Below are 19,100 nucleotides of genomic sequence, written 5' to 3'. Positions count from 1 at the left end.
GTATTGTCCAAAAAAATTACAAATTGTAAATCCCACCTCCATTTTGTTTTTACCCCTGTAAAACACCTAAAGAGTTAACAAACTTTTTAAAGTTGGTTTCTCATACATTGAGGGGTGCAGTTTCTATAATGGTGTAGTTTATGTGGTTTTACTTACCGTATTTTTCGGCCTATAAGGCGCACCAAAAATCCTTTAATTTTCTCAGAAATCAAAGGTGCGCCTTATAGGCCAGTGCGCCTTATATATGAACTTAAACAGAAATGTACTACAGACAAGATGTACTGTACATTTACCAGTGTTTAATAGCTCCATCCCCAGAAATTTCCTGCACCTTCCCACACAGTATACAGGGTCCCTAGCTCCTGAAGTGCCCTGGTACCACAACTAACATTGTGCCCATCCTGCCCTCCCCTAGCACGGAGAGACCGGAGCTGCCATAGTGCCGACCACGAGGCAATCATCATCATCAGTAAACAATCCCCCATACCTGCCAGCCCTGTAACAGGGGAAAGAGAAGGAGCCACAGGGAACCCCACAGGAATAACACCCTGGCTGAGGAGGGAAGGAGAAGGGGCATCACCCTGCATTAACCCCCAGCAGCCCATACCTCTGAGATTGGAGCTCTCTGACACGCTGAAGACAAGTTTCCCGGGAAGTGTAGCTGGCTTGAACTGTGCACAGGTCTGCCACTTGCTGGTCATTTTTAGGTACTGCATTTGATCCTGCGCCTTATACTTCAGTGCGCCTTATATATGAACCTAGATGTCTTAGTAGGCATTTATCAGAGGTGCGCCTTATAGGCCGAAAAATACGTATATAAGACCTCTCAAAGTCACCTGAAAACTGAGGAGGGGTCTGTAAATATAGGTTTTGGTGATTTTCATAAAAATGTGAAAAAATTTACCCACAATTCTAAGCCCCATAACGACCTAGTAAAATGAGAGGATGCATAAAGGCATGCCAATGTAAAGCAGACAGTTGGGAAATGTTATTTGTCAAGTTATTTGGGTGCTATGACTATCTACCTCAAAAGCAAAGAATTTCAAAATTTTTGACAAATTTCTATTTTTTTTTTACAATGTGTGACGAGAAAACAATCTCAAAATTACCTGGATATATTAACCCCTTAACGCTGAAGCCACTTTTCACCTTCCTGACACGGCCCATTTTTTAAAATCTGACATGTGTCTATTTAAGTGGTTATAACTTTGGAACACTTTAACATATCCAGTTGATTTTGAGATTGTTTTTTCGTGACACATTGTACTTCATGTTGGTCAAGAAATTTTATCAATATGTTTGGTATTTATTTATGAAATAAATGGAAATTTGCCAAAAATTTTGAAAAAAACTATGTTTTCAAAATTCAAAATTTTCAACTTTTTGGAAAGTTAGTCATATCACTAAAATAACTTGATAACTAACATTTTCCATATGTCTGCTTTAACTTGGCATCATTTTTCAAACATCTTTTCCTTTTTTTTAGGATGTTAGGAGGCTTATAACTTTAGGTGCAATTTTTCTGATTTTCACGAAAATCATCAAAACCTACTTTTGGAGGGTCAGTTTAGTTAGAAGACTTTATAAGGCCTACATGATAGAAAACCCCCACAAATGACACCATTTTAGAAACTACACCCCTCAAAATATTCAAAACAACCTTTGGGAATTTTGTTAACCCTTTGAGCGTTTCATGAGGGTGAAAGATAAATGAAAGTGAAATTACAGAAATGTAATTTTATCTTACAATAGATTCATTGAACACTAAAATTTGCACCTTCACAATGGGTTAAAAAGGAAAATGCATTTTACCATGTTTAAGGAAATTCCTCCTGAGCATGTCAATGCCCATTTTGTCACTGTACCCTGCTGTACGGGCACAGGGGGGCACTTGGAATGGAAAGAGCGTTGTTTCGTTTTTGCAGGGCAAATATGGCTGAAAAAGTTTTCATGTGTCAGGATGCATTTGGAGAGCCATAATGGTACCAAAACAGAGGAAAGCCCCAACAAGAGACACCATTCTGGAAAGTACACCCCTTGGAGAGTTTAGCAAGGTGTAATTTGTGTATTTGCCCAAACAGGTGTTTGATTCAATTAGGCCCCAAAAGGGAAAAAAGGTGAAAATGTTCTCAAAAAAGTCACTTTTACCCCAAATTTTTGTAAGCCACAAGGGATAAAAGATGAAACAACTCCCATAAATGTGTAAAACTATTTCTCCTAAGCACAGAACTGCACCACTTTTGCATATAAAGTGTTGTATGGGTACACAGTGGGGCTCAGAAGGGAAGGAGGAGCTTTGGCCTTTTAGAAGCCAGATTTGACAATCATCCATTACATGTGTCAGGATGCATTTGGAGAGCCCTAGTGGTACCAAAACAGAGGGGAACCCCAACAAGTGTCACTATTTTGGAAAGTGCACCCTTTGGAGAATTTAGCAAGGTGTAATATGTGTATTTTCCCCCACAGGTGTTTGCTTCAATTAGGTCCCTAAAAGGAAAAAGATGGACATTTTCCCAAAAAAGTCACTTTTACGGCTAATTTTTGTATCCCATAAGGCATTAAAGATGAAACAACCCCAAAAAATGTGTACTAGCATTTCTCCCGAGTATAAAATTGCCCCACACATGCAAATAAAATATTGTATGGGTACGCAGTGAAGCTCAGAAGGGAAAGAGGGGCATTGGCCTTTTAGAAGCCAAATTTGACAAACATCCTTTACATGTGTCAGGATGCATTTAGAGAGCCGTAGTGGTACCAAAACAGAGCGGAACCCCAACAAGTGACACCATTTTGGAAAGCACACCCCTTAGAGAATTTAGTAAGGTGTAATATGAGTATTTGTCCATATAGGTGTTTGATTTAATTAGGGCTTAAATAGGACAAAGGTGAACATTTTCTTATAAAGGTCATTGTACCCCTAATTTTTTGTAGCCACAAGGGATAAAAAAAATGTAATAACCCCCCAAAATATGTAAACCTATTTCTCTTGAGTGTAGAAGTACCCCACATGTGTATATAAAATGTTGTATGGGCGCACAGTAAAAGGAAAGGGGGAGGTTTGCCTTTTAGAAGCCAAATTTGACAGAAATGTTTGACATGCATTTGGAGAGCCCTAGTGGTATAAAACAGATAAGAATCCAAAAAGTGATCCTAATTTTTGAACACACACCCCTTAGAGAATTTTGCAATGTGTAATATATGTATTTGCCCCTACAGGTGAATGATCCAATTAGGCCCTAAACATTAAAAAGGTGAAAATTTTCCTATAAATGTCACTTTACCCCTAATTTATGTAAGCCACAAGGGATAATATATTAAATAACCCCGAAAAAGGTGTAAAACTATTTCTCCTGAGTGTAGAAGTACCCCACATGTGCATATAAAATGCTTTATGGGCGCACAGTAGAGGAAAAGAGGGGTGTTTGTCTTTTAGAGGCCAAATTTGCAAGAAATTCTTCACATGTGTCAGGATACATTTGGAGAGCCGTAGTGGTACCAAAACAGAGGAAAACCCGAAAAGTGACCCTAATTGTTGAATGTACACCCCTTGGGGAATTTAGCAAGGTGTAATATGTGGTGTAGTGTAATACACGTGGTGAAATGAGCATTTGAACATACAGGTGGTTTCCAAATACGATGTGCGATGGAGTCCAAGATGGAAATTGCAATTATTTCTGGAACGTTCAGTGCCCGTTATGTGGCGCCCCTTATGAAATAATGTGGAGGGGTATAGGGAGCAACGTGACTTACCAGTTGTTACAATTATTCATTTTACTGAATTCACAACAGGTTGGGCGTGAATTTTGAATGTGTTGCGTATAAGGAGGTAGAATAGACCAGGGGACCATCTAAACTTTTGTCACACTTGGAGTTGTCGCAGGTCTCTTAGTAGTATATAGTGTCCATCCTTAGTATATAGTGTCCATCCTAACTCCTCTTTTGGAACAGACTCTTTATTGAGTCTTACCATTAGAAGCAGCAGAATTCACCGGGAAAATGCTGTCCTGGCAAAACACAGGAACATCTAAACCAGAGGTACTGGGGCCCCGTCCTTCTTGTCCCAATATTAGTTTCCTAATATCTTCCTCTTGAAAACGGAGAAATGATACGGCAGGACCTGCACATTGGAACAGCTCGTAAGAGTTGTACAGCGTAATCTGTACAATGTGCACGGCCAGCGCTTTTGTACCATATCTTCATTTTAGTAGGGAAATTATCGCCAAGTGTTGCTCTTATTCACCCTAGCGATGCCCATTGTGACGAATATTGCTGCTTTTAGCTGGACCAAATCGACCAGCCAATAGCGGCAAACATGGACAGAGGGTGGCAACAAAACCCCTCTGAACCACAAGGCACAATTGGTGGCTGTCAGGAACAGCCGCCACTCTGCCCCGATCACCGTGTCTACAGACATGGTGACCGGTATTACTGACGTCATAAGTAAATTCGCTGCTATTGGCTCGTCTGAATTGATGAGCCAATAGCAGCGATAATAAACTGGGGGTGTGTGGGGGGGACATAACCCTTCTGGTCCATGGGGCAGGATGGATGGCTGTTAGGATCAGCTGCCATCTTGCCCCGATCACTGTGTCTGAACCGTGTTGGCAAGTCACTACCCGCCGCACCGTTCTATTACAACGCGCGTTGGGAATAGGCTATACAATCTTTATTTTTTAAGCAATTTAGACAAATAAGGGCTTATTTTTTGCGAGACGCGATGCACTGTAAAAAAAACTTTATTTTAGAGGGTGTTTAGCTTATTGAAGCAATTTTATTAACTTTTTTCGTGTGGAGGAAAATAAAATCATCAATTCTTGTTTTGGATTTTTAGCATTTTTGAGGGGGGGGGTTCGCTGTAGCATAACAATAATATATTATCTTTATTCTACGGATCACTACGATTACGGTGATACCTCATTTATATAGTTTTATTTATATTTGTCCAATTTTATTGAAGGAAAACTAGAATAGAAAAAATTGAATTTGTTTTAGTATTGCCATCTTTATAGCGGCATAACTATAGTATTTTTTGGTTGACGGAGCTGGTTGTGAGCTTATTTTTTGCGTGACAAGTTGTTCTTTTCAGTGGTATCATTTTGGCGCTTGTAACTTTTTCGGATCACTTTTTAGAACATTTTTTGTAAAGCAATTTGATAAAAAGTTTTAATTTTTGGCAAGTTTTTGGGGTTTTTTTTTTACCACGTTCACCGAGCGGGTCCAATTATGATTAGGATTTATTGTACAGATTGTTACGGACGCGGCGATACCAAATAAGTGGGGGTTTTTTGTGATTTAGTGTATTTTATACTTTATTACTTGTGTAAAGGGAAATGTGGTGTTTGGGGGGACTTTCACTTTCTTTTATTATTTATTTTTATTTTTAAAAACCTTTATTTATTGTTTTAACTTTTTTTTACAGGTAATGACATCTAAGCTTGAACAAGTGATCTTCTGATCACTTGTTCAAGCTATTTTACAGGTTACACAGTGCAATACAGAAGTATTGCACTGTGTAATGTAAGACACTGAGCATGCTGCGCATGCCCAGTGTCTTACAGCCGGGTCCTGCCAGAAGGCAGGACCCGGCTTCCGTATGAAGATCTCGCAGCCCCGGGCACCGGCAGTCCCGGGGCTGCGATCGGACCCCCCGGTAAGCGCCGCGGGGGGGTCCGATTCCCTTCAGCTTGCATTTAAATGCCTCTGACACGCCGCGGTCAGCGCGACCGCGGCGTGTTAGGGGTTAACACCCGCGATCGGAGAAATCTCCGATCGCGGGTGTTAGAGGCAGGTGTCGGCTATAATATATAGCCGACACACGCAGCTTCTAGCGCCGGCTCCGTTCAGGAGCCGGCGCCAGAAGCATGACGTAATAATACTGCATTTTGCGGCAACGCACCTCCCGCCATGCAGTATTATTACGTCAAATGTCGGGAAGGGGTTAAAGCATTTGAAGGTTATAACCACTTAGTGACACAGGGCAGTTTTCAAAAATCGGGCTTGGTTAAAGGAGTATTCTCATATGGACCTTGACATTTAATTGAATTCATCTTCCATATGCATTAATTTCTTCAATTGGATGTTATTTAAAAAATGTACCTCCTGTGAGGATAATTTCTCGTACATGTAGTCAAAACAAGATTGTTGTCCTTGGATACAAGCACCTCTGCTGGATTGACTGCACAAAGAAACAAATGGTTAGCTGTAATTTTATTATTCTTTGCTTAAGTTGACCAAAGCTTTTGTGCTGCTCCTTTGTTAAATAAGTGTTCCTACAGTCATTGAAGCATGGTAAATACCTAAATAATTTACCCTAAGAACAGCCTGTCTCATTGGAAATAAATACATTTTTACAATCTAATTTATTAAGATCTGTAATGTTTAAAGCAAATATAGGCATATTGTAATATTGTATAACAATTTATTGTATATCTCCTCTTCTGCCCTTCGGGTTCCCGACAGTGTGGGCAGATGCACGTCGGCACACATTGGGGCAGATTTACTTACCCAGTCCATTCGCGATCCAGCGGCGCGTTCTCTGCGCTGGATTCGGGTCCCGCCTGGATTCATTAAGGTAGTTCCTCCGCTGAAAAGCATCGGAACGCACTGGAGTTCACCGAGCCGGGCTGAGTGAAGGTAAGTGCAAGCTCCGCGACAGATTTTTTTTAAAAAAAAAGGCCACACCCCCCGATTTCCGTCGCGTGCATGCCAGCGCCGATGCGCCACAATCAAATCGCGTGCGCCAAAATCCCGGGGCAATTCAGGGGAAATCGGCGCAAATCGGAAATATTCGGGTAACACGTCGGGAGAATGCGAATCGGGCCCTTAGTAAATGACCCCCATTATGTCGCCGCCTGGTGACATCATAGTGTATATGCTTACAGAGTGCAAAGATATGCTTTTGCCCACATTTTGGAGAACCCGAAAAGCAGAAGAGAAGATCTGGGGAGAGGCAGACACTGGAGGGTAAGTATATTACAATAAGCACGTTATGACCATTTAAAACTTAACTTTTACCAAATTTCTTAAAAGATCAAAAAAATAGATATAAGCATCTCATAAATACCCGTAAAATTTATAAATATAAATCTGTAATGTGGAACAATCTTACCACAGACTAGACTTGTAGTCGAGGGCCCTGTAGCTGGGAACTAACTACTGGGAACTAACTACTTTCCATGCCCTGAAAACTGACTCCTCACATCCCCATTATAGCTCCTGCCCTTACAAGGTGCAGTACCCATACACTGTCCATTTAAAGCAGCTTTCGACAGTGGCCAAGGAAGTTGTGGCCCATAAAGATAAACACCCCCACCTCCTTTTATATCTCAAAGGGGTATTCCCACAGAGACAAGTTTCTTACATGTACTCAGGATAACAAAATTCTCTTATTCACCGTTATTAACCAAAATACAGCATTTCACAGATATAATTCCAACCTGTCTCTATCAGTCCTGCTGTACACAATTTCCGTTGCCCCTAGACACGAACCTGTAACTTCTGACTTGGTGTCGGCAGCCATCTTGGATTCCTGTGTGACGGACGTGCTAGTTGAGTTTCTCTGTCTCTGCACTGTAGCTCCTCCCCCTGCAGTCTAGCACGGAGCTCACTCACTGCTGCACACTCATACACAGAATCTGAATTACTGAGGCAGCAGCAACATGGGGACAACTAAAAACTACACACAGCTAAGTTGATAATCTGCGGAGGCACAGCAGGAAGCCAGACACAGCAGATCTAGTGTGTTGAATTGCAGAAATGTAGTATGTGCAGTGGGCATCTAATATATCTCATCTCTCTGTGTCAGATATAGTGCAATGTTCAAAAGCTAAATGAAAGTGAGTAGCCGCATCTGTGGTTACACGAGGCGGCTACTCCACACCCCGGTAGCCACTTTACCCCTCCTACTCACCCATCTTCTGCGCGCAGCTGCGCGCCCTCGTCCGGCGATCCTGCCGTCTGCGCATGGCCCGCGCCTGTTTCGGAGCAGTGACCGTGCAGGCGCGGGCCTGCTCTTCTGCGCATGCGCAGACGGCAGGATCGCCGGACGAGGGCGCGCAGCTACGCGGAGCTGCACGCCGAAGATGGGTGAGTAGGAGGGGTAAAGTGGCTACCGGGGCGTGGAGTAGCTGCCTCGTGTAACCTCAGATGCGGCTACTCCACGCCCCAGTAGCCGCATAAGTAAATTTGAATATATGTGTAATAAAAGTTATCAAAAAAGTGTGGGGACGTGAGGATTAGCCCTTAAAAGGGCTATCCTCACGTCCCATTGATCCACCTACCACCCAATCTACCTTTATAGGTAGATTTGTGGTGGTAGGTGCCCTTTAAAGAATAGTGGCTGCATTTGCCAACCTATGGTTATACTCTAGTTGATACAGTTTCCCAATGTTTTCGTGATAGAATTACGTGCTTCTGCTTAAACTTGGTCAGGTTATACTCAAGAATATATGGTAACATTTCACAATGACATTTATTTTCTGAAACCTGATAACGACTTTAAGTCATCATTTAATGCATAGGTGGGTCTGATGCCAGATTCTGTGTCTAATAGGCCAATCTTTTTTATATTTGTTTATCCTGACGGTGTATAGAATCAAACATGAATGTAGCTGCTTCTTTTCATTAAAACAATCCGTGTAGGATACGTTTTTTACCCCGCAACACAGTATAAAATAAGTCATTTGTCGTATATAAACACAGTCATGTGTTTTGTATGCCATGAGCTACAGTTTAAAATTATCTGAAATTAGAGACTTGCAATAAACTCAAAATAGTTGTATATTTGTATATTGGTTACATTTGTATATAGTTGGGATTTAAACACACTCAGTGCGTCTCCACTATTGAGATGTGAAGGGTGACAATTGGGACCAGGTGCTGACATGTTGTTCTATAAAAAGTAGCTCCTAATAGTGATCTACTTCTAACATTTGAAGGATATTGTAGAATGTGAAGATTCCCCTTCAGCTCCTTAGTCCAGTGGCAATTCCTGCGACTTATGTAACAGATACACCATGCCATGTAACCTGACTGCAGATATCTTCCTGGATAATCTACCCTTTTGCACCAGATGTCCTCCTGTCAACCTCTGTCAGGCAAATGACATCTATTCCCAAAGACTTCTCTTCTAGGTCTAATTTCACATCTGCATTAATTCCTTCTTTCTCTTCAATTTCGTAAACAAAAAAAGGGAAAATACTAACATTTCCAGATCCATTAAATGACAATCGCCAAAGCCATCCAACAGACCCCATTGATAATAATGACACTTGACATTGCGTCATTCATTTTATTAGACCTAATGGCACAGCGAGAACTATTTTATCTGGCCTTTTTTGACAAAACTTGTTGCAGAGCCTCCAACACCTATGTGAACCTACTGTCCTACTATAACTGTTATAAATATTGCTTCCAATCAGTAACTGGGATAGAAAAGTGTACACCTGCAGAGAATGGGTTTATAGAGAGAGCCCACAGACTGAAAGGCACATGGGTGCCGCTATGTTAACTACTTATCGCACCCTGACAACTTCATCGGAGGGTGCAGATCAGATCATCATTTTATAGCCTTTTATTTGTTTTGGTACACCAGGACACCAGGAAATGCTCTAAACTTTTGTTGGTTTCAAAGAATTTTTTGGTATGCTTGTTTTCCTGTGAAGCCACATAAATGTATATATATACACTCACCGGCCACTTTATTAGGTACACCTGTCCAACTGCTCGTTAACACTTAATTTCTAATCAGCCAATCACATGGCGGCAACTCAGTGCATTTAGGCATGTAGACATGGTCAAGACAATCCCCTGCAGTTCAAACCGAGCATCAGTATGGGGAAGAAAGGTGATTTGAGTGTCTTTGAACGTAGCATGGTTGTTGGTGCCAGAAGGGCTGGTCTGAGTATTTCAGAAACTGCTGATCTACTGGGATTTTCACGCACAACTATCTCTAGGGTTTACAGAAAATGGTCCGAAAAAGAAAAAACATCCAGTGAGCGGCAATTCTGTGGGCGGAAATGCCTTGTTGATGCCAGAGGTCAGAAGAGAATGGGCAGACTGGTTCGAGCTGATAAAAAGGCAACAGTGACTCAAATCGCCACCCGTTACAACCAAGGTAGGCAGAAGAGCATCTCTGAACGCACAGTACGTCGAACTTTGAGGCAGATGGGCTACAGCAGCAGAAGACCACACCGGGTGCCACTCCTTTCAGCTGAGAACAGGAAACTGAGGCTACAATTTGCACAAGCTCATCGAAATTGGACAGTAGAAGATTGGAAAAACGTTGCCTGGTCTGATGAGTCTCGATTTCTGCTGCGACATTCGGATGGTAGGGTCAGAATTTGGCGTCAACAACATGAAAGCATGGATCCATCCTGCCTTGTATCAACGGTTCAGGCTGGTGGTGGTGGTGTCATGGTGTGGGGAATATTTTCTTGGCACTCTTTGGGCCCCTTGGTACCAATTGAGCATCGTTGCAACGCCACAGCCTACCTGAGTATTGTTGCTGACCATGTCCATCCCTTTATGACCACAATGTACCCAACATCTGATGGCTACTTTCAGCAGGATAATGCGCCATGTCATAAAGCTGGAATCATCTCAGACTGGTTTCTTGAACATGACAATGAGTTCACTGTACTCAAATGGCCTCCACAGTCACCAGATCTCAATCCAATAGAGCATCTTTGGGATGTGGTGGAACGGGAGATTCGCATCATGGATGTGCAGCCGACAAATCTGCGGCAACTGTGTGATGCTATCATGTCAATATGGACCAAAATCTCTGAGGAATGCTTCCAGCACCTTGTTGAATCTATGCCACGAAGAATTGAGGCAGTTCTGAAGGCAAAAGGGTGTCCAACCCGTTACTAGCATGGTGTACCTAATAAAGTGGCCGGTGAGTGTATGTGTATATATACATATATATATATCTCTAAAGAAATTATATATAATCTAAAAGAAATTATGCCTTGTGGCAGAATCGGAGGGAAAAAAAAGATAATATATATAGGGCAAGTCTTTTTTTTCCCTCCGATTCTGCCACAAGGCATAATTTCTTTTAGATTTCAGTGTTTACAAAGATTTATTAAGGCTTGTTATCTGCAAGGCCAATTGTACTTTCTAGTGGCACCATTTAATATTCTATGCCATGTGCTGGTGAACTTCAAAACACAATTTCAAAATGTGGTGAAATTGGCAAAAAAAACCATTGAGCCACATTCTGCTGGGCTTTATTTTTACAGCTTTTAATTTGTGGTCGAGATGATATTTTGATCAGTACGATACCAAATTTACATGTTATCCAACCCGGCTCCTTGCCCCTTGGCTGCGCTAGTCAGGAGCAGGGCATAGGGGGGGCAGGGTAACTACTATACTCATATCCCCCCTCGACACAGTGGCTGTCATCATCTTTACTCCAGTGAACCACTGCTGTATGCGCCAGCTCTTAAGCCGGCAGACATGGTGATGTCATCACATCTACTGGCTTCAGAGCCGGCTCACACAGCTGTCGTTCGCTGGAGTAAAAAAAAGATGACGGCCGCCGCATCAATGGGGGCAATGAAAGGTGAGCAAAGTGGGGTTTTTTCACAAGTGGGAGGGAGGCTGCTTGCTAATTTGGGGAGCACAGTGACAGCAGTGGGGGCTCTGTTACTACTATGGGGGGCAGTGTGGCATCTTTGGGGTGAATTGTGGCTGCTTTGGGTGGCACTGTGGCAATTGTGTGGAGCACTGGGGCAACTGTGAGGGTACTGTGGCATCTGTGGGGTCACTCTGACTATTGGCTACAGTTTGGGGGGCACACTTCCTATGGTTGTGTCTCAGGTTATTTAACAATATGTTTATCTTTGATTTTGTTAAATATTTCCTTCTGTAACATGTCTCCTGAGGCACGTGTCCCCTTTCTTCAAAGGTATATAAATCCAACAAAATGTAATCACGGTCCAGCCAGATTTCAGATACAATTCATCTTAATTTCAGTTAACATTACAAATAAAATGCCATAATGGAGTGCATAAAAGACTTTTGGTAATGTTACTGAAATAAAGATGAAACGTGTCTGAAATCTGGCTGGACCGTGAGTATAATGGTAATACTGTATAAATGTAACTACCGAACAGGTTGAAAAGGTAACACTCGGAAATACTGTAATAAAATGACATTCGGCCCCTTCAAGGCAACCACAGGACTGATGTGGCCCCCCGGGAAAATGAGCTTTACACCCCTGGCTTAATACCTTTAAAAAAACTTTTTACACTTCAGTATGCAGGTGTGTAAGGTGTCATTGTTTGCAGGATGAGAGGACAATCAATTATGGCATTTTGGATACAACATTTTGATCATTTTATATTCAGATTTTTTTATTTAAAAAAATAGCAATTCAGACATTTGAGCGCCATTCTCCATTACAGGTTCACCGCCAGAAGTAATTATTTTTAAATTTTGATAGCTATCACCTTATCTCAAAAGTTGTTTTTTACTATTATTTTTTTTTGGGCACCCTAGTGTACTTTAACCCGAAGGGTTCTGTTCACTTATGCAACATACTGCAATACAACTGTCTGCCTAATGACTGCTATGGGAGCCTGTCACGGGCTACCTGCTGTCATGGCAACTGCTTGGACATCTACCTCTAGTGTACTAGAGGTGACCGAGTGCTCTGCCTTTGAGCCCACTCCATACACCATTTCATAACCGGCCAATGTATATTTACATTGGCTGGTCTTGAATGGATTTTGAAAAATGTGTTACTCTTCGCCCATTGTATGTTCAGGCTTTGTGGAGCACTGAGGTAAACACTAAATTTACTTAGATGCCAAACTTGTTTATGTGGAAACACAAGGCTTCAAGCGATGAAAGTGCATAGATCTTTGGCAAACTTAAGAAGGAATGCACCACGTCAGAACAGAAAAAATTACATATCTCTCAAAATAAAAAAAAAAGAATAAGCCTCATGCACAAAAACGTATGAAAAACGCTAAATTTATACGTGTAGCATACTGCCCTATTCATTACAAGGGGCAATACCACCATCCATTTTAATGTGGGTATTGTATACCGTACCATGAGCGAGACGTAAAATAATATAGAGCATGCCCTATTTTCTGTATTTACATTCCATACGTCCCATAGAAGACTACGGGTTTTAGACCATTTTTGTACTGTTTTCTACTTGCCCAATAAGGGATGTGACCTTGGGAAAGGGGGCGTGGCCTACCAGGGCACCATTAAATTCAGTATTCAAAACAAAACCAGACCATCCAATAGCTGGTCTTAAGTACGACTCTACAGTTGTAACCTACTAAAGATACATCTTCCAGCATGAAGAATAAGACTATGGAATGTACAGTAGTGAACTTTAAAGCAACCCTTAAAGGGGTATTCTCGTCTGGGCATTTACATTTCAGTTTGATAAATCTTCCATATATAAACATTTCTTCAATTAGATGTTATTAAAAAAAATGTTCCTGTGTGAAGATAATTTCTCATAAATGTAGTCATTTTATCCCTTAGAAACGAGATGGCTTCCCCGGATACGGCCACCCGGGGCCTGATACGGCCTGAGAGATTGCACAGATAAACAAAAAGTTTTTGTATATGAAATGTCCGGGAGTTACTGCAGGTCCTACAGCCGTCCTGTGGTAATGATTGCTGAATCCTGGTGGTCCGGCAGGACTCTATAGCGCATGTCTGGCCACCGCTGCCAGAGTGTGACGTGGTCGTATCCGAGGAAGCCATCTCGTTTCTAAGGGACAACATGGCTATGTTTATAGGAAATTATCTTCACACACGAGCATTTTTTTTAATAACATCCAATTGAAGAAATGTTTATTTATGGAAGATTAGTGAAACTGAATGTGAATGCCCAGATGAGAATACCCCTTTAAGTGTAGACCTGTAGTCTCTTGTGAACTTTAGTCTATTCCAGCTGTTACAGGGAAGTTTTATTTGGTTGCCAGTGAATGCAGTGGAGATCAGAGTAACGCTGCATTCACACAACCCTTGGGGGCGTATAAATGGAGGTAAGCTTGGGGCTGTATATACGTCCCCCAAAGGCCAGCAATGGGCACACAGAGAGGTACAGTACAGCACACATGCGGCGCTGTACCGCTCCGTACACATGTCCTATCTTTCCCCGTGTTACAGCGCTGTGTATCTCTATGGAGAGGGGAAGGGGTCAACCCTCCTCCTCTCCATGGTGCCCTGCTACTGCCTAATATGTATTTTTTTTTCCCCAAATGCAATACAATTGACACTTGCGTTATTGTTTGCCGTCTATGTAAAGCAGGGGTTACCATGGCAACATGTTATGTTCCAGCTTATTAACCTAAATGCAATTGGATAAATGTTTTGTGCATAAAGTATAATGAGGTCAGCGCCTTCTGTGCCTGTACTGGTGTATATTCTCTCTAACTTTTCCGGAATCCTTTTTCCTTTTGATCAGAGAAAACGCACTATTTCATTTTCCTTTGTTCCCGACACTTATGAAAGAAAATGTCGCTCCTAATTTGCTTATTTGCTTTGAAGAAAACACTTTTCTTCTCTCAGGGTTTAACCTGATATGCAAAGTCATCCTAGCTGAGTCACTTAACAAATATATTTTGTGTTTGAGTGAATTGATCTACTCACTAACCACAACTGGGTTAATGTTTGTTAATCCCTTGTAAGAGATGATACAGTGGAGCAGTGTTACACACACACCATCCACCCCATAACCCGAACTAGTGCCCTGTTACTCCATAGACCGACTCTTCGAATGAACTATGGGGGTGATTTATCTTTACTTTTGGGGAAATTTGTTTGATTTATCTTTAGAGGGTGTTAAATCTGGCATATGAGACTGTTGCTTAAAAGTATTCACACATTAGTTGCACAATTTTGAGAAACCCATTCTTTTTATGTACAATGGGAAGGGAGTGGAGATTTTTGCATACAATATTGAGACCTTTTGCCATTGTTGCCCAAAAATGTGTGCCAGCCACTGGAGTATATAGCCTTCCAGCCCCTGCCCCCAATATAATGCCTGTAAGAAAAAAAACAAACCGTATACTCACCTTCTGACGCCCTCCCCCCCCCCCCCCCCCCCATCCACGGCAGGTCCTCTTCTTGAAGCCAAACCAAACAAAGCAGGAAGATAATGAAACAGAATTTTCATTTTCATTTAAAAAAATTTTTAAATTACTGCATAGGTGGCATTAACTTCAGTAAATTGTGATTTCTTAATGAACATTGTTATTCTGTCTTTTTAGCTATCCAGCTGTCTGTGAATTCCTTCAGCACAATAACTTGTTATCTATACTGCGAGCTCATGAAGCCCAGGATGCTGGGTAAGTTATCTTATGTGAGAAATATCCATTTACTGTATGCAGAAGATATCATTCATGTGACAGTGTGCCTTGTTCTGTGTACCTGAGGCTGGATTAGGAATAGTAAAGATTGCCTAGTTCCAGTGCGGATTTATGAATATGTTAAATGCAATTATTTACACATGGTTTATGTAGTGCTTGATATATTCTTCAGGCTATAACACCGATCTGACTATACTATAAGAGACCGTCTAGGCCTAAGCCATAAAAAATTGAGAAAAAAAACTTTCCTTGGTCCCAATAACATGCACAACCTTGCTGCACACATTACAACTACAGTAATTTGTTCTGCTACACAAATGGTACACACAGAAACGTACATCTGTAACTAGTCGGATTTACATACATACACACACATTCACTTGTTGAAATAATTGCTGTTCAGAATATCCCTTCTATGAAGCATATCATTGTAGGAATATACTGTGACATCCTGGTAAGTCCTTAAGCATAAGACCTTCCATGTTCTTTTTGCAACTTCTATGATGGCCATTCAGCATTGGGAGCAGTGTTCTTCTCCTCTCAATAACAACATGTAAGTAGCATCTCATACGTCATTGAGAGACAGCCCTATGAGATACAGTGGCATATGTCAACTATTATCTCCCAGGTTTTCTGCACCATAGACATCCATAGCATGAAATAATATAGGTAAGGCTCCTCACTCCCTTCTCCATAGAAAATAGTGCCGTTCTTACGGCCAAAGATAGGGTATGCTTCCCATTATCCACTGGTCTATCACATGTTTCTAGAAGACCAAATTGCCATTGCCATTCTAAATGTCTTTGCTCGCAATGTAACACATTTTCTATTTTTATCACTTGCAGGTATCGTATGTATAGGAAAAGCCAAACAACAGGCTTCCCCTCCCTTATCACAATATTTTCAGCACCAAATTACCTAGATGTATACAATAACAAAGGTAAAACATCAGTCTAACTTGTTGTGGGGCAAAGCAGGGGCATAACTACAGTGGTAGCAGCCATAGCAGCTGCTATGGGGCCCCCAGTGTCAGGGGACCCCATCATCTGTCCTGACAATAAAGAATCGAAGATGTGCACCATTATATACATATTATGCTGAATAATGTACAGCATAATATGAATATAACATATCTGTGATGTTTATATGCTGTATGTGTATATTGTGTATGGTGTGTATATACTGTATGTATGTTTATATGCTGTACGCCTGTATATGGCACTGTATGTGTGTATATATGATGTGTATGTGCTCTGTATGTGTGTGTGTTTATGTGTAAGAGTCTATAAATGTGTGTGTATGAGTGAAGAACTGTGTGTTTATGTATATAGGTATATAAATGTGTGTATATATGAGTATAATATGTATATTTTTAAGCAGAAAGAGTGGCCCCATTCTAATGTGTGCGATGTGGCCCTGCCTCTCCTTGTTACGACCCTGGGCAAAGTCCAAACACACTGAAGGGATATTTTTAGGGGGGTTCATGATGTTGAGATAAGTGGTCTTTGTGTTGTGTTTTGCTGCATGTCCTATGTCTTTTTATATGAAGACTTTTTGTAACCAGTTGCACATGTTTTATCAGTTTGTGACCTTCTGCACATCTTCCTGTGCATGTAGTGGGGTGTTTTATTCTAGTTTTAGGAGAGTAGAAATATGAACTTGCTACCTGTGCAAAAATCTACCAAAAGCCCTATTCCTGTAGAATCTGACCTTTATTAATGTTATTCAGATCCTGCATAAAATCCTCAGCTGATCTTTGGCAGGGTTTATGTTCATAAATGTACATATAAAGTATGCCTATATATCCAATGTCAATATTGCCACATAATGTGTGTAAGAAATCACGTTGATGTTTCTTGGAGAGGAGTTCTATAAAATAATATGGATAATATGGATGCACCTTGAGCTTTGCTGATCCTCTTCAATCCTCTTATCTCTGGTATTAACATGCAAGGCCATTGTAAGTTGAGGAGAGTGAAGGGATACTGTTCTGTGGAGGTACACGTTATTGGCTCTGAGAACACATTTACACAAAAGCTCCAAGTGCATATATGGAACATGGTCGTAGGGGGAGGACTAAAGATTGTTCATTGTACACTCCCGACTTCTGAAAAGAGCCTTTTACATTAAAAAAAAAAAAAAAATTATTCTTTTGCCCCAAGCAAAGCCTGACTGTTTTAAATGAACCATGCTAGTAGGGAGTAAAATATATTGTTACATTACGTGAAGTGATGTAGTCTTCACAATCTTGAGCTGGTCAATCCAATATAGTTTGCTGACGACCCTAAGTAATAAGTAAACGATTTATTTTTAGCCCCCTAACTCTAACTTACCTGCTAAATGCTTATTCAGGAATAGCCATGGCAGGCAAAGTGTTTAAAGCGTAACAATCAATTGAGATAATTTTTAATATTGTTGGGGATGTTGTGAACATTTTACTAATATACTTCATTAAAAAAGAAAAGAAATCAAGCTACTCCCTACCATAGAGATGTGTTCTCCAGCCTTTACAGTCTGTGTCTCCCTGTGTGCGCTTAAATGCCTGTCAGGAGATTAACCTCTTTACTTTCCGCTTCATGTTTGAATATAGTTCTCATAGCATACTGCAGCCTTGGAGAGAGCAGAAAGAGTTAACACTCTGTGTGACAAACAGGAGAGGAGAGACGGACCCATCTTCCATCTGGTAGACAGATTTGCCATAGAAACATAGAAGTAACATTGTAAGGGGCACATTGCAGACTGTTTCTTTACAAATGACGCAGAATTTCTTAATGAAGTATATTAGAAAAAAGATCACTCTTCCCCCACACGCACAATATCAGACATCGTCTGGAATGACCGTTACACTTGTGCCATCTCCATAATCTTTCAGTCCGGTGGAATGGCAGCAGGCCATTTTAATCTGTAATATATATATTTACACTGACACCGTTTCCGTGAAGGCTTGTGTTCAATTTTCTTACTTTTGTAGCTTTGTCAGTCCATTCAGTAGGCAGTGTCCCTTTTGTAGCAGATGATTGTTCCTGCATATTGGACTTGCTACAGATGGCCTGTAATAACGAAGCCTAAGTAATGTTTCAGCTTCTCGTAGGTTTATGCCCTGTATAACAGAGTGAATTTTTCCTTTTGTACAGCTGCAGTATTGAAGTACGAAAACAACGTCATGAATATCAGACAATTCAACTGTTCTCCTCATCCATACTGGCTTCCAAATTTTATGGATGTCTTTACTTGGTCCTTACCCTTCGTTGGAGAAAAAGGTTTGTTTTGTAAAGCAAGTACATTTTTGCCTTGCAGGAAATATTCCAGCAAATGTGATAACCCATTGTATTGTCATATTTAAGCAACATTTCTGTGCTCCCTGGGGTACAAGTAAGTCCTTCCCGATGGTGTGTAGTCTGCCTTACAATAATACCTTTGTTATGGTATATCATTTGGAAAATAAGGAATATGATGCAAAATATGCAGTTTTGGATAACAAGTTAGAATATATTTTACATTTGATGTTATTTTTTTATGATATGGAAATAATCCTTTATGGCGGCCATTTTTTCTTATTACCCAAGTTGAATGCCGCACCTAGACTTAATATGATGCAGATTCTAACTCTCAGCTAAAATCTGCTACCTATGCAACACGTGGATGGGATCTATATAAATCCCCTTGACCATCAGTTATGGCCCATGTTCCCTGGCCTAAAGGATTCTGTCTGAAGATTCATGCTACCAGCACTATGGGGGTCGTCCGAATCCC

The 19,100-nt window shown here is 41.0% G+C and overlaps 1 protein-coding gene across 3 annotated transcripts in view; it reads left to right on the top strand.

Moving 5' to 3' along the window:
- Positions 1-19,100, top strand: part of PPP3CA (protein phosphatase 3 catalytic subunit alpha) — a 148,934-nt gene that overhangs the window by 102,938 nt on the left and 26,896 nt on the right. For all 3 annotated transcript variants that reach the window (XM_072118508.1, XM_072118498.1, XM_072118516.1), the window contains exons 7-9: positions 15,249-15,326; positions 16,193-16,287; positions 18,482-18,607. In XM_072118508.1, coding sequence (XP_071974609.1) covers positions 15,249-15,326; positions 16,193-16,287; positions 18,482-18,607 — 299 coding nt within the window. The remainder of the gene's footprint in view (positions 1-15,248; positions 15,327-16,192; positions 16,288-18,481; positions 18,608-19,100) is intronic.

Source organism: Engystomops pustulosus, chromosome 1 (genome assembly GCF_040894005.1).
Source record: "Engystomops pustulosus chromosome 1, aEngPut4.maternal, whole genome shotgun sequence".
Taxonomy (NCBI): Eukaryota; Metazoa; Chordata; class Amphibia; order Anura; family Leptodactylidae; genus Engystomops; species Engystomops pustulosus.
The sequence above is the reverse complement of the archived record's forward strand: the minus strand, read 5'-3'. Positions and strand labels throughout refer to the sequence as shown.